This window comes from Marmota monax, unplaced genomic scaffold (genome assembly GCF_021218885.2).
Source record: "Marmota monax isolate L192 unplaced genomic scaffold, Marmota_monax_Labrador192_F-V1.1 WCK01_AAM20220418_F8-fsc00056, whole genome shotgun sequence".
In the NCBI taxonomy this organism is placed as follows: Eukaryota; Metazoa; Chordata; class Mammalia; order Rodentia; family Sciuridae; genus Marmota; species Marmota monax.
In genome coordinates, this window is record NW_026695212.1 from 7692723 (window position 1) to 7712221 (window position 19499).

Below are 19499 nucleotides of genomic sequence, written 5' to 3' on the forward strand. Positions count from 1 at the left end.
AAAACATCCATGGAAAAATATTTAATGAAGAGGAAATGACAAACAATAATGAAAATCAGCAGAGGGAGGTAGTACACTAAAACAACAACAACAACAGCAACAAAAACAAAAACTAATCAAAGAGGAAAACCAAGTCAAGTTAAATAACAAAAATAAACAAATATGGCTGGAAATACAAACCATGTCTCAATAGTAACCTTAAATGTTAATGGCTTAAATTTACCAATCAAAAGACATAGGCTAGCAGATTGGATTAAAAAAATATGCTGCCAACAATATGCTGGCTCCAGGAGATTCATAGGAATTGATAGGAAAAGACATACACAGGCTGAAGGTGAAAGGTTGGGAAAAATCATACCACTTACATGGACTGTGGAAGCAAGCAGGAGTTTCCATATTCATGTATCAAATAAAGTAGGCTTTAAGCCAAAGTTAATCAGAAGGGATAAAGATGGACATACTGCTCAAAGGAACCATACAAGATATAACAATCATAAATATATATGCCCCAAACAATGGGGCAGCTCTATTCATCAAAAAAACTCTTCTCAAGTTCTGGAATGTCTGTTATAAAAAAGTTGATAGATAGCAAGTGTTGGTGAGGGTGTTAAAAGGGGGAATACTTGTGCATTGTTGGTGAGAATGTAATTATTATAGCCATAAGGTGAAACAGGATGGAGTTTCCTCAGAAAAACAAAATATAGAACAATCATGTGATTCAGCAAACCCATGTCTGAGAATATATCCAAAGTATTTGAAATCAGTATGTTGAAGAGATATCTTCAGTTTCAGATAGATAGGACTATTTGAAAGTTTCAGATATATGGGACTGAGTTTTGAGATCTATTGCATATCAGGGTGTTATTGTTAATAATAATGTGTATTTCAGAATAACTCAGAGAGTACATTTCAAATCAACAGAAAAAATGATAAGTAAGGAGATGGATATGTAAATTAGTTTTATTTAATCATCCACATTGTACTGATTTATCAAAACATAACATTGCACATCATAAATGTATGTAATTATGGTCTGTCAATTAAATGCATATAGTTTGTCGAATAAATGTATACAATTATGATTTGTTCCATCTAAAAATTAAAAAATAAATCCAGAGAAATTATTACCATTTGATGTTTTTATATATATGGAAAAGCAATAGTGAAATTACAGTTTTTTCAAAAATATATTTAAACAAAAATCTATATTGAAAATATTTGATGTATATATACAACAAAACCAACATTCACCTAAAATTCACATATATAATCATAACTCAAAAGAGATCATAGATCCAGAAGTATAATGAACAACCTAAAAGAAAATACAGACAATTCTATTATCTAAGGTTAGGCAAAGAGTTCTTAGATCTGACACCAAGTTCACAATATACATAAGAAAATAATTGATAAATTTGGCAGCATTAAAGTAACAAGTTAAAAAATTGCTCTGGGAATGACACTGTTAAGAAAGTAAAAAGTCTGGCTTTAAGGTGGGAGAAAAATAATTGCAAATTATATATCCCACAAAGGACTGGTAACCAGGATATATATATATAAAACTCAAAGTCAGCAAACAAGCCAGTTTAAAAACGTGCTAATGACTTCTAGACAGATACTTCCAGAGAATACATGGATGGCAAAAAAGCAAATGAAAATATGTCCAACCTTAGTAGTGGTTGGGGAAATATATTAAAACCATGACATGGATTTCATTTTAGTTAACTCAAATGAAAAGTACTAACAATACTCAGTACTGGAAATGATCTGGAACAAATGAGGTCTGAAACCTTACTGGTGGGAATGCAAAATAGCAAAGGTACTCTAGAAAATAGTTTGATGATTTCTTAAGTTAAACACATTTTTACCATATGACCCAGCAAACCCATTTCTGCATACTGACCCTATAGAAATAAAACTTTCACTCACACAAAAATCTGCAAAAAATTTTTATAGCAATTCTATTCATAATTTCTCCCAAATGGGAATAATCCAAATTCCCTTCTAGGGGTTAATGGGTAAATAAAATATAATACATTTATCCTATGGAATAAGATCCCTTATCCAAGAGACTTGGATGAATCTGAAAAGCATTAGGCTGATTGAAAGGAGACAGTTTCCAAAACTAACTGTATTTTCCATTTATATATCATTCTCAAAAAGATTTTTTAAAAACTAGTGATAAAAGGCCAATGGTTATTAGAGTTTAGGGTCTGGGGAAGGAGAGAGAGAGCATAAAGAAATTTTTGGGAGTGCTGGAACTATTGTGTATCTTTACTGGGTGGTGGTTGCAAGAGTCTATATGTGTGTTAAAATTCCTGGAACTATCCACCAAAAAAGTCCATAGTTATATTAAGTTTTGTAAGCTGCCTTTTTTCTCTCAAAACTATATCAAAATAATCTTTTCTCCTCACTCAATATAAGTCTTTATCACTGAGAAAATCATTGATGAAATTATAGACAATAGCTTCAGTATGTGGGGAGGGAGAAAAGCTAGATTTAATTGGATTGAGGAATGAGAGATAAAGTTAAAAAAAAAACAAGTGGACAAATCTTTTAAGTTTGGATGTAATAAGAGAGTAACAATATTGTCAGGAATAAGGGGTTTGGGGACTTGCCTTTGTTTTTGTTTGTTTCAAGATAGGAGAAATTTTAGGACACTTAATCTCTAAGGTAAAGGACCTAGTCCAGGAGGGATTATTAAAGATATAGAAACAGGTGGAATAAGCAGTAGTTTAAGCTTTCTGGAAGACAGGAAGAGATATACTCCAAAGCAGAGAGATGAGTTTTGGATTGGAATAAGGTATTTCTTTCATTGTAAAGTGTGTCAGGGATAGAGGAGAGTAGGGATGTTAATAAATTTGGTGGTAGAAGTTACCTTCTGATGGTTTCTAGTTTGTAGAAAAGGGGATGAAATTATCTTACAAGAAAGAGGGGAAAGTAGAGATTTCAGAAGGATAGAGAGGAATTGAAAGGGTTCTTGGAAAGCATCAGGAAGTGAATTTAAGATGTGTGGTAGGACTCTTTATCTGACTGAGTGTTCAGTAACAGTTTTCCCAATCTGTGAAGGACAGGAGTGTCTCTCACAGATTGAGAGTAAATGGCTCCTCAAAGATAACTCATCTGCATTTAAACTAAGAGTACTTTTTAATCATAGGAGCAACATTTACATGAGAATAACCAGTGAATTTTTATGGTCATAAAATTACACAACTGAAACTTTATTCTGGATATGACTCTAATAACCTCTCTGAAGAGATATTTAAGAAAGAAAAAAAGACATGTATAAAATTACACTGTTAAGTACATTATGATTCATTATTTCAAATTCAATGGTGGTTATTTCTAGAAGCACAAGTTAGAATGGCCTTATATACACCCTCTCAGCATAAATCCTTGCACTGCAGGCTTTAAATCAATGTCACTAACTATAAAAGGAACAAAAGCATCAATCAGTGGTGTCTAAAGATTTTTGAAAAAGTGAGCATTCAAAAGAAGTCAATTTTGTTGTTTGATCATCTTTTTTAAAGCATTGCTAACATTCTCTTTTCCAGAAAGGAGAGAGAAATGGAAAATATTGGAGGCTTCCCTTGAGAATTTCTGCATAAGAAATTGCTCCAGTTTTATCTGTAAATATCTTTCAGGAAGATTAAAAACAATGAGTACCAATGAAAGCTTTATGTGGGGAAAAATGCTTATACTTATTGATAGTATTTAGAAAGGACAAAACTCTTTTTTTAATAAGAGAAAAAAATTAAGTGTTAAGGAACATAGATTCGAATTTAATACTCTCAATTCCCTTCTTCCCATCTGTGTGAACTTGTGCAGGTCTACTTATTCAAATGAATCTGAGTTTTCTCATCAGAAAATTAGTGTAAAATAAAAGCCTCAATCTAATTCGGCAGATTTTGCACGGTCTTGATTTTTTATGGAGATAAATTTTTCTATAAATACAATAAAAAGGGCCTTTGAGAATCCCAGAAGCAGGGATTTCAGGGGTGATATCTTTTGATGTAAAAAGGCTACTATTAAAACTATTTTCTACTTGTTTCTTAATTATATTGGTAATGGTAACCCAAGAGGTCACCAAAATATTAATCTCCAGTTAAAAATACACACAATAATAACACTGAAGCCTCTTGAAACCCTATAGTCTTCCCATAATATGGCAAGTCAAGGCTTATTAGGAAAACCTCCCAAAGCATAACATTTGCTTACTCCTAGTAACCTTAGTGGAAATTACACCAATACTTTGAAAGACTACATTACGGCTATGTATACTTATAAAATCAGCTTAACAGAATTCAGTTTGCATGTCTTAGTTATATTTTAACAGCATATGTATATCTATAATCGTATGTGCACACATTTGTTTTATATCTTGACATCAAATAAACAAAATAATGAAAATATTCATCCTTAAGCCAGCTATTTTGTCATAAAGATTAAACAATAAAGCAGGATGTCTATAAGATGATAAGATTGCATTTATCAAAATTGTAAGCTCCCAAAGGCCCCCAAAGAGACTTGAATATACTCATAATTGAAAGAATACATCTTTCCAGGCCTGGTTTTCTTGAGATCCAGTCTACAGGCTCTGATCACTGTGCTGTGAAAACATAAGCTCACCAGGAAGTGCTGTGGCATCCTTTTCTTCCCTTCCCCTCCTGCTTGGCTGGTGTGCTCCCCCACCCAACTCCCACTCTCTCTTTCCTTTTTTTCCTCTTCTTTATGGGTACTGGGGGTTGAACCCAGGGCCTTGTTCATGCTAGACAAGTGATCTACCACTGAGCTACATCCCCAGCCCTGTGATATTCATTAATACAAAACGCTCCACATATTTGACCAGTGATATGTCCAATATATCTACAGTGAAAAATAAAGAAGCCAGCAGCAAAATAATTAGTCTATGTTCATAGAGCCATTTCTATTATCCTGTATTTTTATTTTTTTGGAGAGGATCTGAAACCTATAAGAATAAGAAATTGTTTTAATTAAGGTACCTTGTAAAGTTTTTTTGTTTTGTTTTGTTTTCACGTTCTTTGATACAATAAACACTCCTTCATATTTCCTCAAAAATTCCATTGGAAGAAGCAGTTTCTACTCCCTCTCCCAGCCCAGGGCAAACACTCTGGATGGCCCTTACTTCCTGTTACCTCATCCAGTGAAAGTTGATCTGTACAAATTCTATTTGGGAATCATGGAATTGACAGGCACTTCAGGGACAATCCATTGTGTGTTATGTGCTAAAATGGCAGTGGAAGGGTTTTATGTTCCCTGATTTTTGCCCAGTTTTAACAAAGTTATTTTTCATTTGATAAATATCTATTACAGAGTGGGACATAATGCAATTAGAGCAGCACCCTTTGGGACAATGTGACTAGACATAAGTCATAAAGAAGGAATGGCCTCAGAGTCTGATGGCAGAAGTGGGATGTATGTCAGCACAGAGAGAAGTAGTCAGAAGCCCACCCACACCCCTCTATTTTGGAAGAACTAAATCCAAGGGTGCTTGGAGGACAGGAATGAAGACACCTGTGTGCTAAATTCTATATAGCTGCTAAAAGAGGGCCTTCATCAAGAATAAAGATATGCCCTCTGGGGAAATGCAGAAGTATAGAAAGCTCATATGGCCAGAAAGCTGAAATATTGAAACTTAATGGGAATCATAGAAATTGTCCTGAGTAATGAAGTAGTATACTTGGAAAGTCTAATTTTTATATACTATTCATTATGTAAATAGATAAAATATAATTAGTTGTAAATAGTTATAGGGATTGAAAACTCTCTCCATTGTTCTCCAGATTTCTTGGAAAGTTGGCTCCAATTTCATGACCAAGTATCTGTTTTAAGAGTAATTCTCATAGCAAAATAAGAATTACATTAAACACAACAAACTAGACACTAGAATATATAAAAAATTAAAATATTGTCTTAACAATGATTCTACAGAGAATCAATGCCTATACATTAGGATGGAGTGAGGAAGGGAGTTCACAGTGACCTCTTGAGGTCCCACTCCTGCTCTCTTTTTTTTTGTGAGATTGGAGGGGCACTTGGTAGACTTTTCAGGCCAACACTTCTTTTCTACCCTGCCCTGGTTTCTTCATCCACTATTTAAAATTAATGACACTAGACTAAGGCACTGCTATCTAATGATTCTTTTGAAAACTGGAAGTTTAATGGGGAATGGGCAAATAATTAATAGCTATTTTTATGTGGAGTTGATCAGTGTAGTTGAGAAGAGATCTCTCCCACAATGGGAAGCAGAAGTTATATGCTTAATAGGGAATGAAGAGGAAAGAGTTGGATTCAGAGGCAGAATCTGAGAACACAGCTATGGAGGGAAAACTTTAAGACATTATGAGCAGGAAGGAATATTGCCAGCATTGAGAGCTGATGCTGTAGGGTGAGGGATGGGGGACCAGAGTACCTTTGTTTCAGGCACAGGGTAGACCTGAGCATTGGCTATACACCCACTAGCGATTCACAGCAGACTCAGGAATGTCAGATTCCCAGGTTTCATGTATGGGAACTCTCTGACTTCATGAAGTGCAAATCCTTCCCTGTCATATATATACCCAAGATACATGGACAATATCTTTAGACTGTAATATGCCGACCAGGATAGCACACAGTTATCAAGGCATACGTAGGCATGGAGGATCACTTTCCAGATCCTCAGCTTTCTCATACATTTTTCTCTAGAATGAATCTGCTTAATGATGAACCTATAATGTTGGTTCTTCTCCTTAAGTAAAGTGTCACTTTATGAGATAAAGGAATACCTCTCACTCAATCTGAACTGTCTCTTCCTGTCAGGGCATAAGAACCCCTCAAAGCCCCCAATCAAAGGGACAAAGCAAAGTGGGAAGGTAAGCAAAGTCTCTTTCAATCAGGCTCCCTCCATGCAAATCTGTGGTAGGATTTCCATTTTTAGAAATACGCATTTCTCTAAGAGTGAAGCTCAGCATCAGAAGTGGGGTGTACCCCGTTCTGTTGGGTGTTGAAACTTCATATGGTCTGTGGAATGGGTGGCAGGAGTGATGCTGCTGCTTGTCCTCATATCCTGTCATAGCACTGAGACTGACAGATACTTTGCCAGAAGTGCCATCCCCATTGCAGTGCTTCTGGTGGAGAAAGGATGGTTTTCTTTGCCATACTTCAGGTGTTTTTTATCCAATGGTTTTCTTTTTTGTTTTGTTTTTAGATATACACGACAGTAGGGTGAATTTTGACATATTATACATACATGGAGTGCAACCAATTCCAATTAGGAGTCTATTTTTTCTCTGTTTCCTTCATTCCCCCTTGTCTAATGCAAATGAACTTCTATTCTACACTTCCCTACCCTCCCTTTTTGTGGGTTAGCATGAACATATCAGAGAGAACATTTGGCCTTTTTTGGGACTGGCTTATTTCACTTAGCATGATATTCTCCAGTTCCATTCATTTACGAGCAAATGCCATAATTTCATTCTTCTTTATGACTGAGTTATATTCCATTGTGTGTATATATACATATAGCACTTTTTTAAAATTTGTGCAAGAGTTGTGCAACCACTCCTATAATCAATTTTAGAGCATTTTCATTTTCATCTCTCAAAAAAGAAATTTCATAACCACTAGCAGTCAGTCTCCATTTCCTCTCCCCGACTCCCTACAACCAAGCCCCAGGCAATAATTTATATACTTTATGTCTCTGTATACTTGTCCATTCTGGACTTAAAAAAAAACCCTTCTATATACTGTAATTATATATCCTTTCACCAGCATCTCCTCCCTTCCCCTTCCCTGTGATTCCCTCAGCCTCTAGTAACCACCAGTCTACTATCTGCTTCTGTGAGATCTTTTTTTTTTTTTTTGATTACACATATAAATGAGATCAAGCAGTTTGTACACTTAAGTTTTGAAAGGAGCATTTAGTCCCTTCAACACAAGCTTGTTAATTATGAGCATTTTAAAATTTATAAGACAAAACTTCTATTAATATTTTTTTACATGGAAGCAAACCAATTTGATTTTCATGGGAGGAATCTTCACAAAAGAAGGCTTTAGAATGATTTTTAAAATAGCCCAATATTCAAGTGTACTTTTGTGTATGTGGTTCTTTGCACCTTCTCATTTTTTTCTTTCCTTTTATTTCTCATTATTTTCTTTTTCACATTTGAGAGCTGAAATATGGGACCAATGGAAGTTTTCACATGCATTAGCAAGAGAAGTCTTATAACTACCAGTTATTGAATATATTCAGTGTTCCAGGATTCATGCTGTGGGACCTTACGCATTAGCTTTTTTAAATCCTCATACCACCTGGTGAGGTAGTTACTATAGTGTTAAAACTATTTTACAGAGAAAAAAAAGGGAGGCACAAAGAATTTAAATAGAAAATGGCAGATGATAGAATTCAAACCCAGGTAGTCAGATTTTAGAGCCTAAGTGTTTTTTTATTGTGCTACATGTGTTAAGGTCTATTTTTGCAGTTTTGGAAGCATGATCATGTCATTTCAAAACATACTTTCTATCCTAAAGGGTGAGATGATTCCTTATAAGAAAATCTGGGACATCATAGGGATTTAGGAAATATTCCTTTGTTTTCCCCTTCCTTTCTTATAAAGAAATGTATTTGTCTCTTTTCTATGAAATCTAATGTTTACCTTGAGGGGAGATCCTGTTCTTACATTTATATATATATATATATATATATATATATATATATATATATATATATATATATATATATTTTCAATATATGCTCAAATTTAGAAGTTGTGAACAGCATTATAAAAATTTATAATTAAAGCACTCTTAATCTTAGGCATTTCCAATCAGAGGAAAGACAACTCTCAAAAGTAACTAGAGGACATCTGATGAGAAACCCTGATGCTTTGAAAATAAAGAGGTACCCAAGGATTTCAAGAGCCATGCCTAAGGAGACCAGGCTCATGACCAACCATGAGTAGCACGGTAGTGTGCTTTTTAACTATCATGGAATGTACAGAGGCACTGAAATCGTTGCCTGTGTCCTTGGACTTGTATAGAGAAGTAAAAGACTACAGTAATGTTTCCACAATTGAATTCTGAGTTTTCTGGTGGACTTCAGGTCTCCAAGTGAGCCAGACTGGATCTGTAGATAATCCAGACACATGAGATAAAATCAGCAGAGAGAAGAGATCTGGAAGATCAGGTGTGGCTAAGTAGCCTAGGTGCTAGGTAAGCATTTGAGTCTGTCTTTGGCCATCCCATATATGTGTTCTTCCCATCTCTAATCTTTCCTACTATTCCTTTACAATCAAACAGACATTCCAGTGTCTGTAGAAACATTGGCAGCCTTCCACTTAGACCTGGAGCCCAGTGGTCTAGAAATTCCATGGGCTATGAATGATAAACAGGAGAGTGTCTGTTGGTCAGTAGAGAAAAAAGATTGCCAGAGCAGCAGACAACAGAGGGGAGGCCCATACAGCTATTAGCAAAAGCCCTGGCCACCTGCCTGAACTTCTCACCCTTTGTGGATCCCCCTAGAGGGACCAATTAGGGAGATGGTGTCTAGCACAAATATGGGCTTACATAATAAATAAGGAAATTCAGTAGGAACTAGATATTTCTGATTTGTGGTATTAATATACCACAAATATGTACATGCTACATATTGCAGTTCATCATCAGGAAACCCCAAGAGAAATGTGTAATCAGAATTCATTTAAATAGGGGCTTGCTGAAAACAAAATGTTGGGCCCATGGTTAGATGGAACTTTAGGTAAGGCATTGAGAGAAATATCTGGGGGATAGGTAGATGTTTTAGAGCTTCACAAGCCACTACAAACCTGCACATGTAGCCAGGCGCAGGCCTACAGCAGATGAAAACTATGCAGATAAGGCCCAATTAAGAACAGCTGGAATCCAGTATCTATCATATGTGCAGCTCAAACACAAAAAGAATGAGAAAGTACTCCAAGATACCAGTTAACCATTTATCCTCCAACATCTCCTCCACATTATCTAACATTTATGTGGTATTTATTAGGACAGGGAAAGTTTACATTCATTATCCCATTTACCTCTTAACTACTAAAGTATTCAGCTGAAGGTTATCTAAAAAATGGTATTTGCCACTTAATTCAATGCTCTTTTTACTTCTCTGTTTAAACTATTTCATTTTCTTCCAGGGACAACTGGATAAAAAGGAAGGAAGGACTTATTTTGAACCAAGAAGGCAAAATAAGTTGCTAAAAATTGAAAACCATCCCTTTATATTATTGGATCAGTGATCTTTCAATCTGACTCAACACAATATTAGATTTGGCATTCTCCATACTGAGCATCTTTCCCAAGTAGGTAAAAGTCACCTACCTGGTGGTGAGAGCTGATTCTGCACATAAGCATATTAATTAATTTTCTCTATAGTCTTCATCAAGAATTGGATCATTACTATGGTGAAATAGCCATAAAGTCTTGTTGTTTAGGTCAGTGAATCATTATGAGTGGCTTTTACTCTGTGCTCATTAAATACTCTGTCCCAAAGAACCAGTAGTTTGGGGCTGCTTAGGCCATTCTTCTAATTTAAATCAGAAAATGCTTTAAATCTGAACTAGGAGAGAAAAATCATGTTCCCACTGAACTTGGTATTTGCTTCAGTGCAACTAAACATATTGATCTAAGCTGTTGCTTAATGCAAACAATTAGTTTTGCTTTGTTGTTGGTTCATGCAGCTGCATTTTAAATGGATATCATCATCTTAATACATTGAAATCAAATGAGATTTGTTATGAAGAAAATCTAGCTAGTTATTATGAGTAAAAATGTTTACAATATAAATCTGCTAATTGTCTTTTTTTTTGCAAAAATCATTGCAATTATAGACACTTATAGTCACATTATATAGTATATAAGCATTAGGAAATTTGATCTTAAAATAATAATTTACCACTAAATCTTTCTTTTTTACAACTATTAAAATCCTTTATGTTGGGAAACATAAATGGCACTCTAAGTGTGTCAGTGTTTCTGAGTGCTTTGAAGATCTTTCAAAATCTCCTTCTAAAGGGAAAACTGGCTTTCTCTGTCTTTTGAATTTGACTTCAAAAATCAGCTTTTTAAAGATTTAATAATAAACTTACCATGAAATATAACAGCAATGTTATAGTTAATATGATGACAATGGATGAGTTTTTGATCTGTGATCTCATTTTCTCGGAAGAAATGGCATCTTATAATTCATAAAGCAATCTCTACTCTTCAGGTATAATTATATTCCCCACAAGAAAAATATGGGGGATCCAGAAACTTTATGGTTCTAGAAATACAGTTTACAGATAAAATGAGAGAAAGAGAAAGTGTACAATCATCCAAATACTCAGACATTTTTTGTGATCATTTGAGTTTTGTTTGAGGGAGCAAAAGACAGTTGGATTATTTTGGGTCTTGATTTATTGAAGCCAGTGGCTCACTCCTTCCTGATTTTGAAGATGAAATGGCTCATACACATCAAGATAGATGATAATCAATCAGTAATCAGGATTAGTCCTAGTTTATTGCTTAATGTGCAACTTTTATGCTATGTTGCTTATTAATACCTTGATCTCTTTAAAACAAACAAACAAACAATTAACCAAATTCCCATTGTAAAATGGTTCTAGAAAGTCATGGAAGAACATCTATTCATCTAGGATGAGTTCAACACACAGTTACACCACAAATAGCACCATGCTTATGGAACACAATCTTATAATGTATGTTCAAATGAAAGCTTTCCTGTCCCATCTCCATTGCTTTGTAATGAATAAATGTAAATTGGATTGAGGGTACAGTAGTAAAGTCAATGTTTCTCTTTATACTCACGGAGATGAGATGTAATCCATAATTTAATTTATTCATAGTTTATTTTTCCAAATATATCATGAATGTATTTATTTATTCATGAACAGTTATTGATGGCAAACTAGCTAACAAGGACAGTACTAATGAATAGGAGTACAGACATAAAGTTACAATTCTGTTATTGTTCTCAAAAAAAACAAAACCATAAATATACAGGTTAAGTACATTGATAGTAGATTATATCTGGCTTAAAAGAAAACTATTGGAAAGTTTCTTAAATGAGATGGGTAGCTTAGAAGGATTCTCAAAGTAGGGAAGGTCTGATTAAGATTTGAAGCTGGTCTAAGAGTTATATAGCAAAAGAAGCAGAGTGTGGTATTTAAGATAAATGAAACAGTACTAAAAAGGATACGAGACATAGCAAATAAAAATTATTTAGTATTAGGGCGGGGATTGTAGCTCATGATAAAGTGCTTGCCTAGCACGTGTGAGACACTAGGTTCAATCCTCAGTACCACGTACAAATAAATAAGTGAAATACAGGTATTGTATCCATCTGTAACTAAAAAAATTTTTTTAAATTGGTATTAAACAATAGTAGTGTGTAATGGAGGACATGAGGAGAGGAATAAGAATGGAATTAGAAAGGCCTGATTAGGAAAGACTTTGTCACACTAATGTGTTTGGAATTTATTTTAAGGAAAAGAAAAAGGGTATAGCTGTATTAAAAAATTTATGAAGAGAGAATATGATTGGCTATATTTTTAGAGTTTTACCTCAGGAATTATTATGAAAGATGGGTTTGACAGGAGGTTATTATAAGATACTATAGGAGAAATAAGTACCTGTCCTAAGGCAGCGACATGGATGTAGAGAGTGGAGAAGGCTTGATGAGAAATAAGACCTTGGTGACCTTTTGGATGAAAGTAACAGTGGAAGGGTTTAGGGTGAATTATTTTCAGGCTTCAGTGATTATGAGGGTATTCTGGTGTTATTCACAACAACAGGGAAGATAAAATTAAGAGCATCTGTGGTGTAAATGTTCTGAGTATGAACAGTTGGATATAAGATTCTTTTGGAATATCCAGTGATTCCTAGATAACTAAATATGTGACTGAAGTTCAGGAGAGAAATCTTAGAAGGAAGTATGGGTTTTGGAATCTTTGATATGTAGATCTGATTATAATTATCCAGGGAGATTATATATATAGGAAACAACAACAAAAGTAATCTCTAGAAAATGCCAACCTTTAAATAATATTCAGAGAAACACCTAAAATTACAAACTGAGAAATAGATGAAGCAATAATAGGGAAGCAAAGAAGTAAGTAGTAGCTATCCAAAGGAATCAAGTGAATTTTCAAAATTTGTAAAGAGATCAAATTAGATAAATGCTGTAAATATTCATTACTGTTGAAATAGTCGTTTTCAACAACAGGATGATAGAATAAGGACTGGACTTGGTAGAGAAGTAGGAAAGAAACAAAGAGGAGAGGAGAAATATGGATAATGTACCCCATGATTCTTACCAGGTGCTAGGCAGGGGGTAATATCCAATATAACAAATAGACTTAAAGATACTAGAAAGATGTGATCTCTAATATACATTTTCCTATGCTTCTCAAGTGCCAAAGAAGCAGACAGGTTTGTCCCAGTGACTTTAACTTTCCGTTTGCAAATTAGCTGTATGAATCCGTTCACAGCACGTAGCTACTATGACAGATCCTATGACATCTGATGATCAGTTTGAAGTGCTCTGTCATTGAGTTGATCAGTAGTTTTGATCTCATGAAAGTCTGTCCTTGTTGTCCTTCAGTTAACAATGGTAGCAATCTACCAGAGATGTTATGTCCTCTGGGCAAGTGAGACTCCTATGGAGTACCATGAGTTTTGGACAAATGAATTCTATTCAAGTCCATTCTGGAAGTGGCTGAGTTGACTAAGAGCATTTTGCATGGTTGCCAAGAAGAAATTAAATGCAAAATGGAGAGACCAGAAATAGCACTGTATTGTCTATTTTTTTCAACATATTCATTTAGTCTTCAATAGGTTTATGCCGGGCACTGCCCCAAGTACTAGGCAAAGCAAGATCTCTAATAGATACAGCAAAAAGTAAAATAGACAAAAATTTGTGCCCTCAAACTTATATTTTCATGCAGAAAGAGAAAAACACAATAATAAAAACAGATAAGTAAAACATATTGTAAGGTAAGTGGCGAAAGACCTCTGGGAAAAACGTTAAGCAGGGAAGGAGAACCACAGTTCCTTTTGTGCATGTGTGTGGCAGGGGAGATGGAATATGAAATAGAAGAACAACTGAGGGCCCCACTAAAAAGAGAACATTTGAATAAAGACCTAAAATTGTTAAGGAAAAGCCATGAAGATAACTAAAGATTGTGTTTCAGTCAAAAAAAGAAAGAAAGAAAGTAAAACATATGAGATGGGTGAGTGCCTAGTACCTTCTAGGAATAGAAAACAAAAGGCCAATATGGTTGGAGAGAAATAAACCAGGAAAGTCATGTGAGATGACTATCTAAAAGGCAATGGCCATATAGAATCTAGCATATCTTTGGCCATTGTAAGTACTGTTGGAAGTGGCTTTTGTACAGAAAAACTGATTATGGAGTTCTAAGAGACATCTTAAGATGAACTCTATTTTAAAGTCCATTCTGGAATTGGCTAAGTAGACTAGGAGTGTTTTGCAGAGACTAGTTGAACTGAATCCAACTAGTTACATTCCAATCTTTCTTTTGAGTGTGGTGCTTCAGTTCCTGGATTCTCTTAGCCCCACCATAGAATCTCTCCTTCCCGAGGCTACAGAAAGTCACTGAACATTTCTCTTAGATGAAGAGACAGCTCCAAGAGACACACTCAGGTCGACTTTGTTCCATTCAGATAAGACGACAGTAACGGAATTGGGAAATGTGAAATAATCTTTCCCATGCTTAAGGAAAAAGTAATGGTTAAAATCAATTTCTTGATTTTTCTTACCAAAACATTCATTAAGAAAAAGTAAGTTTTCGCAAGAGAAATTTTAAGATATCCCAAGAAATTCACTCCTTTGCAACTAAAACACTACCCTATCAGTCATATTCTCTCCTCAAAAAAATAAATAAATAAATAAATAAATAAATAAGAGAAGAAACACTGAAGAACATAAGCTATCTGTGGATCTTCATTGAAATTATTTCTCTACCATCCCTGTTATTGAGGTAACTTAGTTGTCTTCTTGCATATTCCTGATGTGGTCTTTTTAACTGGAGTTTATATATCACAGTGGTTCTCAGAAGCAGTAAAGGATAAGGAAAGTCAAGTAAAAAGGATTTGACCCCTATCAACTCAATGGTGGCATCACCTATTAGAATTAGTGCATTATTTTATACAGTATACACTGGGTTTTCTTTCTGACTATGCAGTCAACTGGTACTTTACTATTCTGGATCTTAGCTTTCTTACCTGTAAAACAAGTAAATGGACATTAACCATAACTTGCTTGTTAAGGAGATCCATGAAAATACAGAGGCCAGATTCTCTAGGGAGCTCCACTCTCAGCAATTCCTTAAGGTTATCTTCACAGCAATGTCAATTACACAACATTGTAACCCAGTCCTTTGTATTCCCATAGATATTGCAACCAGATCACAGTACTTCTTCCTACTGAGTCAGCATCAAGATCAGAATTCTTTTACTTCCTCCTTCACAGTGTCACACCCACTGTAACTAAATAATTAGAACTCAAGTTAAAAAGAATTTGTTGCCTTATCATTTGGGGCATGGCTCTATCAGAGGAAATAGTCCCTAATAGAGCTTAAAAAGAACACTTACATCCTGCCAGCCATTCCCCCCCCCATTCCTAAAGCATTCTAAAATGTCATCAGTTCTGCCAGAGTAAAATAATTGCTAGTAACCTGGGCATAACCAGAATGAATCAATTAGATTTTTAGTCAAAAGGCCTGAATGTATGGAATTCATTTCCATTCTTTATGAAGTTCACCCCATCCTGAGATAACAGCCTCTGTCAAGGAAATAGACATTCAACAAGTAGAAAGTCAGTGACTCTTTAATCTTTGTAGTCTTACCCACTAATTTTCTTATTACCTAAATCTATGGGGGGTTAGATCAACAAATCTGTGGGTTTTTTTTTTTTGAGTTCTGATGAAACATCCTGACAATAATATTAGATAACTGTGATGAATTTTAATCTGATGACAGCTTGTGACCCACAAATTACTGTTTAAAATTAAAATGCATCCAAAATGAAACTGGCAAGTAACTGCAATATTAAACTTGCAATCTGCTGTGCTAAAACACCTATCTAAAGCACAATAATAAATATGAATACAATTAATTTCTATACAACATATTGAAACTGATATCTTTAAAAAAACAGCCCTTAATTACATTGCCTTATTAAATTCAAATTGGTCAAATAATCTTATTCTTTTAATCTTTCTTTTTCCAAATTAAGAAATCAAAATAGAGATTGGTTGACTTGGCTTTGGTAAAACACCCTTTGGCAGGGCTCCAAGTATAATCTAGGGCTACAGATTTCTAGGTTTCTCTTTTGATGAACAAAAGTTCTCTATTTCCTCACTCCAAATATTCATGTACAATAAATTGGAAATGTTTTCTACATGCGTAATCTAGTTTCTTAACTTATAAGCTATAATTACTTCAGGTATATTAAATGTAATTTTTAAAATTTGTTTATATGTTAGTTTCAAAAATAACTGCACTGATATTTTTGATCAGCTAATTCATTACTAAACTTGATAAAAATTGAAACTCTTGTATTAGTGTTATTGTTAAGTAATTGTTTTCATCCCATATTTCAACATTAAAGAATATATATGATAATGATAGACTTCATTACAGTTGTTTGCAAATAATTTAATAATTAAGTCATAGTTTTTTCTGATTTTCAAAAGATAAAAAACTTCACAATATAACATTGCAATTATAACAATTAACATGCATACTTAATTATAGCTTTAATGCTCCTATACATCACTTGTTCAAAAGATTCACAATACATTAAAATAGCTAGAATAAAAAAGTACTGTATTTTGCTCCCATTACTGTATACATAGAAAAAAATCCACTATTTTTAAGAGCTATCAAAAAGATTATAGTTTCACAGCCATTATATTTGGAACACAGTATACACTCAGTAAATGTTAGCTGGAGAAAAGACTGAATATGTGTGATTGGATGTGAAACATACTCAGGGAAAATGACTAGTCTTTGGTTGCTACAGGACTATGGCATGGACAACTGCTGTCGCAGTAGGGTTCCTAAAATCTCTCTGCCATATTTTATTTTGGCTCATGTGTATGTGTAAAAAATCATAAAGGATTCAGTCCAACTAGTCTCTGCACTACACAGAGGTGGTATGTATTCAGAAAACAAGGCATGCAGTGACATTGAATATAAAACTTCCATACTTCCTAAAGCTTGCTTCCATACTTGATATTGGTTATGATGTCTCATCTATTTATATTGGGGAGCAGTCTCGCTGTCACTATTGGCTAGACCTCATCAACCTGTCCCAGGGACAGTACCTTCCCTTGGGGTGGTCAGCTTTGAAACTGTGGTTGGGTTTTTATTGCCTGCCAGCGGACGCTGACCATGGTGCTGAAAGAGAAGAGAGGCTCCTATTTGAAACCTTTCCTTCCTCTTATTGGTTTAGAAAATTCGAGTGACAAGTGCAGGGGCCAAAGGAGCCTGGAGCAGCATCATTAATGTGAACCATGTATTTCGATCTTTGGGGCGGAGATGTGGTCCATCAGGTTACAGCCAGTGCATACCTGTGAGCGCTTGCTAAACCAAGAGACCTTATGCATGTAGCCTCTGCAGTAGAAAAGGTTACATCCAGCAGGATGCCTGGTCTCCCTCCCGAAAAATTGGCAGTCAAGCGCATAGCCTAGAAGCAGAAGCAGGGAGTCTAGATGGAGAGAGGAAAGGGAAGCAAATCTGTATTCATATTTTAAAATGTTCACTATTATTCCTATAAGGTAAAGAGACATTATGAGCCGATTTTGGCTTGAGTTTTCAGCTTCAGTCTGCCAACAGGTGTATTTCCTCGCCCCTTGCCTGTCAGAAACTGTCTTGCTTTGCCTTTCTAAGGCTGTCTTTGCAAGGCAAGCTTTTCCTAGAGTCCTTAAGCATGTGCAGTTTCCATTTCATCCACAGCTCCAGCTCTACACCCGGAAACCCCTTACCTGCAGCGTGAAGATTAAGAAGCAGGCACAGCGCAGGGAAGCCAACTGCTCTCCGCATAGTGTTTGCATTGAGAGGTGGAGGAGAAACTCCGCCACGACCCCACTACGGGCAGAGTGCTATTATAAAGAGCCACCGCCAAGGGTCCTATGGTCTCCAGGATTTCTTCTCAGGGTCCTGGTCTGAGGTTTGCAGAGCGGTCTGTGGCGCCGGCAGAAACAAGCACCAGCTTCACCTCCCAAAGAGATGGGGAGAGGAAGAAGAGTAGGAGGTGGCAGCTGAGGGGGACCAGAGCGGGCCGGGGGCGAGTCGCTCAGAGGCGCCGAACGTTTGGCCTGCTGGAAGCCCCGCAGCCGCGGCGGTGACAGTCGTGTGGACTCCCGCGCCAGCCCAGAGGAGGCAGCGCAGCAGCCAGTGCAGAGCTAGCAGCAGCCCAGACGCGCCGCGGCTACTGAGCATGCCCAGCGCCGGCCCTCACGCGCCACGGGAGTTTCAAATTGAAATTCCACGCCTCCGGGTTTAGTGATGGCTGCGAAGGGGACAGTCCCCACCGCGGGGGGCCTCTTGAGGCAATAATTAGGGACCCAGATTCCGTCCACTCCTGGAGTTGGGGTGAGATAGAGAGGGACTAGATGGGGGCATGGCCAGAGAACCAGAGGAGGGAGCCAAAGGAAGTGTCAAGCGTGCGACCCGCCCTACCCTATTCCTCTCCCAAATCTGGGTTTACGCGTTGACTGAGTTTATTAGTGAGAATATGTGTTTGCAGATTTACCAGCTTCCCAGGACTCAATTACAGGAATATAGGCAAGCCTAGCATTCTGGGCTGCTCAGGGAGGGGTTCCCACAGGCAGTTGGCTTGGTGTGAGCAGTAACTGTATTTGCTGGGGGTGCCCTTTTCTTACCGAATAGCTAGCTACCCTGTTCGTTTCTCTGTTCCTTATCTCCAGTCCCATCCCTACATATATATATATATATATATATATATATATATATATATATTATCTTGCTGTATACTCAAGTCCAAAGTCTATAACCATCATGACAGAAAGAAGTGAGGCCATACTTTTAGCTAGTGGAATATATTGTTTTAATCGAAGCAAAAGAAGGCACCTTTTGAGGTTTTGGAAGTGTTTATTTTTAGTCTCCGTTTTACTTTTTGAGGTGAAAGCTAACAGAACTATTTCCCTTAACTGGGTTCCTCAGATTCAGTTCTGTGTCTTAGGCATAACATAGGTGTTTTTACCTCCTCAACCCCCAAAAGTCTTTTGGGTGTGGAGATCATTGTTAGTCTAGTATTAATTAGTCTAGCCAGGAAGTCTCTCAACCAGACTCCTTTGCTGAAACCATCCCTGGACCACTGATTCTTCTTCTGTGTCTTCACCATGCTGCTGCCTCTTCCCAGATCGCCTCCACTTTTGCATTACCACCACCACCCTGGAGCTTAGCAAGGCCTAACCTTGCTC

The 19499-nt window shown here is 36.2% G+C and overlaps 1 protein-coding gene across 1 annotated transcript in view; it reads right to left on the minus strand.

Annotated features, from left to right (window-relative positions):
- The window catches only part of Ptprr (protein tyrosine phosphatase receptor type R), a 264907-nt gene extending 246467 nt beyond the window's left edge, over positions 1-18440 (minus strand). The window contains exon 1 of the mRNA XM_058574639.1: positions 18039-18440. Coding sequence (XP_058430622.1) covers positions 18039-18096 — 58 coding nt within the window. The 5' untranslated portion in view covers positions 18097-18440. The remainder of the gene's footprint in view (positions 1-18038) is intronic.
- Between the last annotated feature and the right edge of the window lie 1059 nt (positions 18441-19499).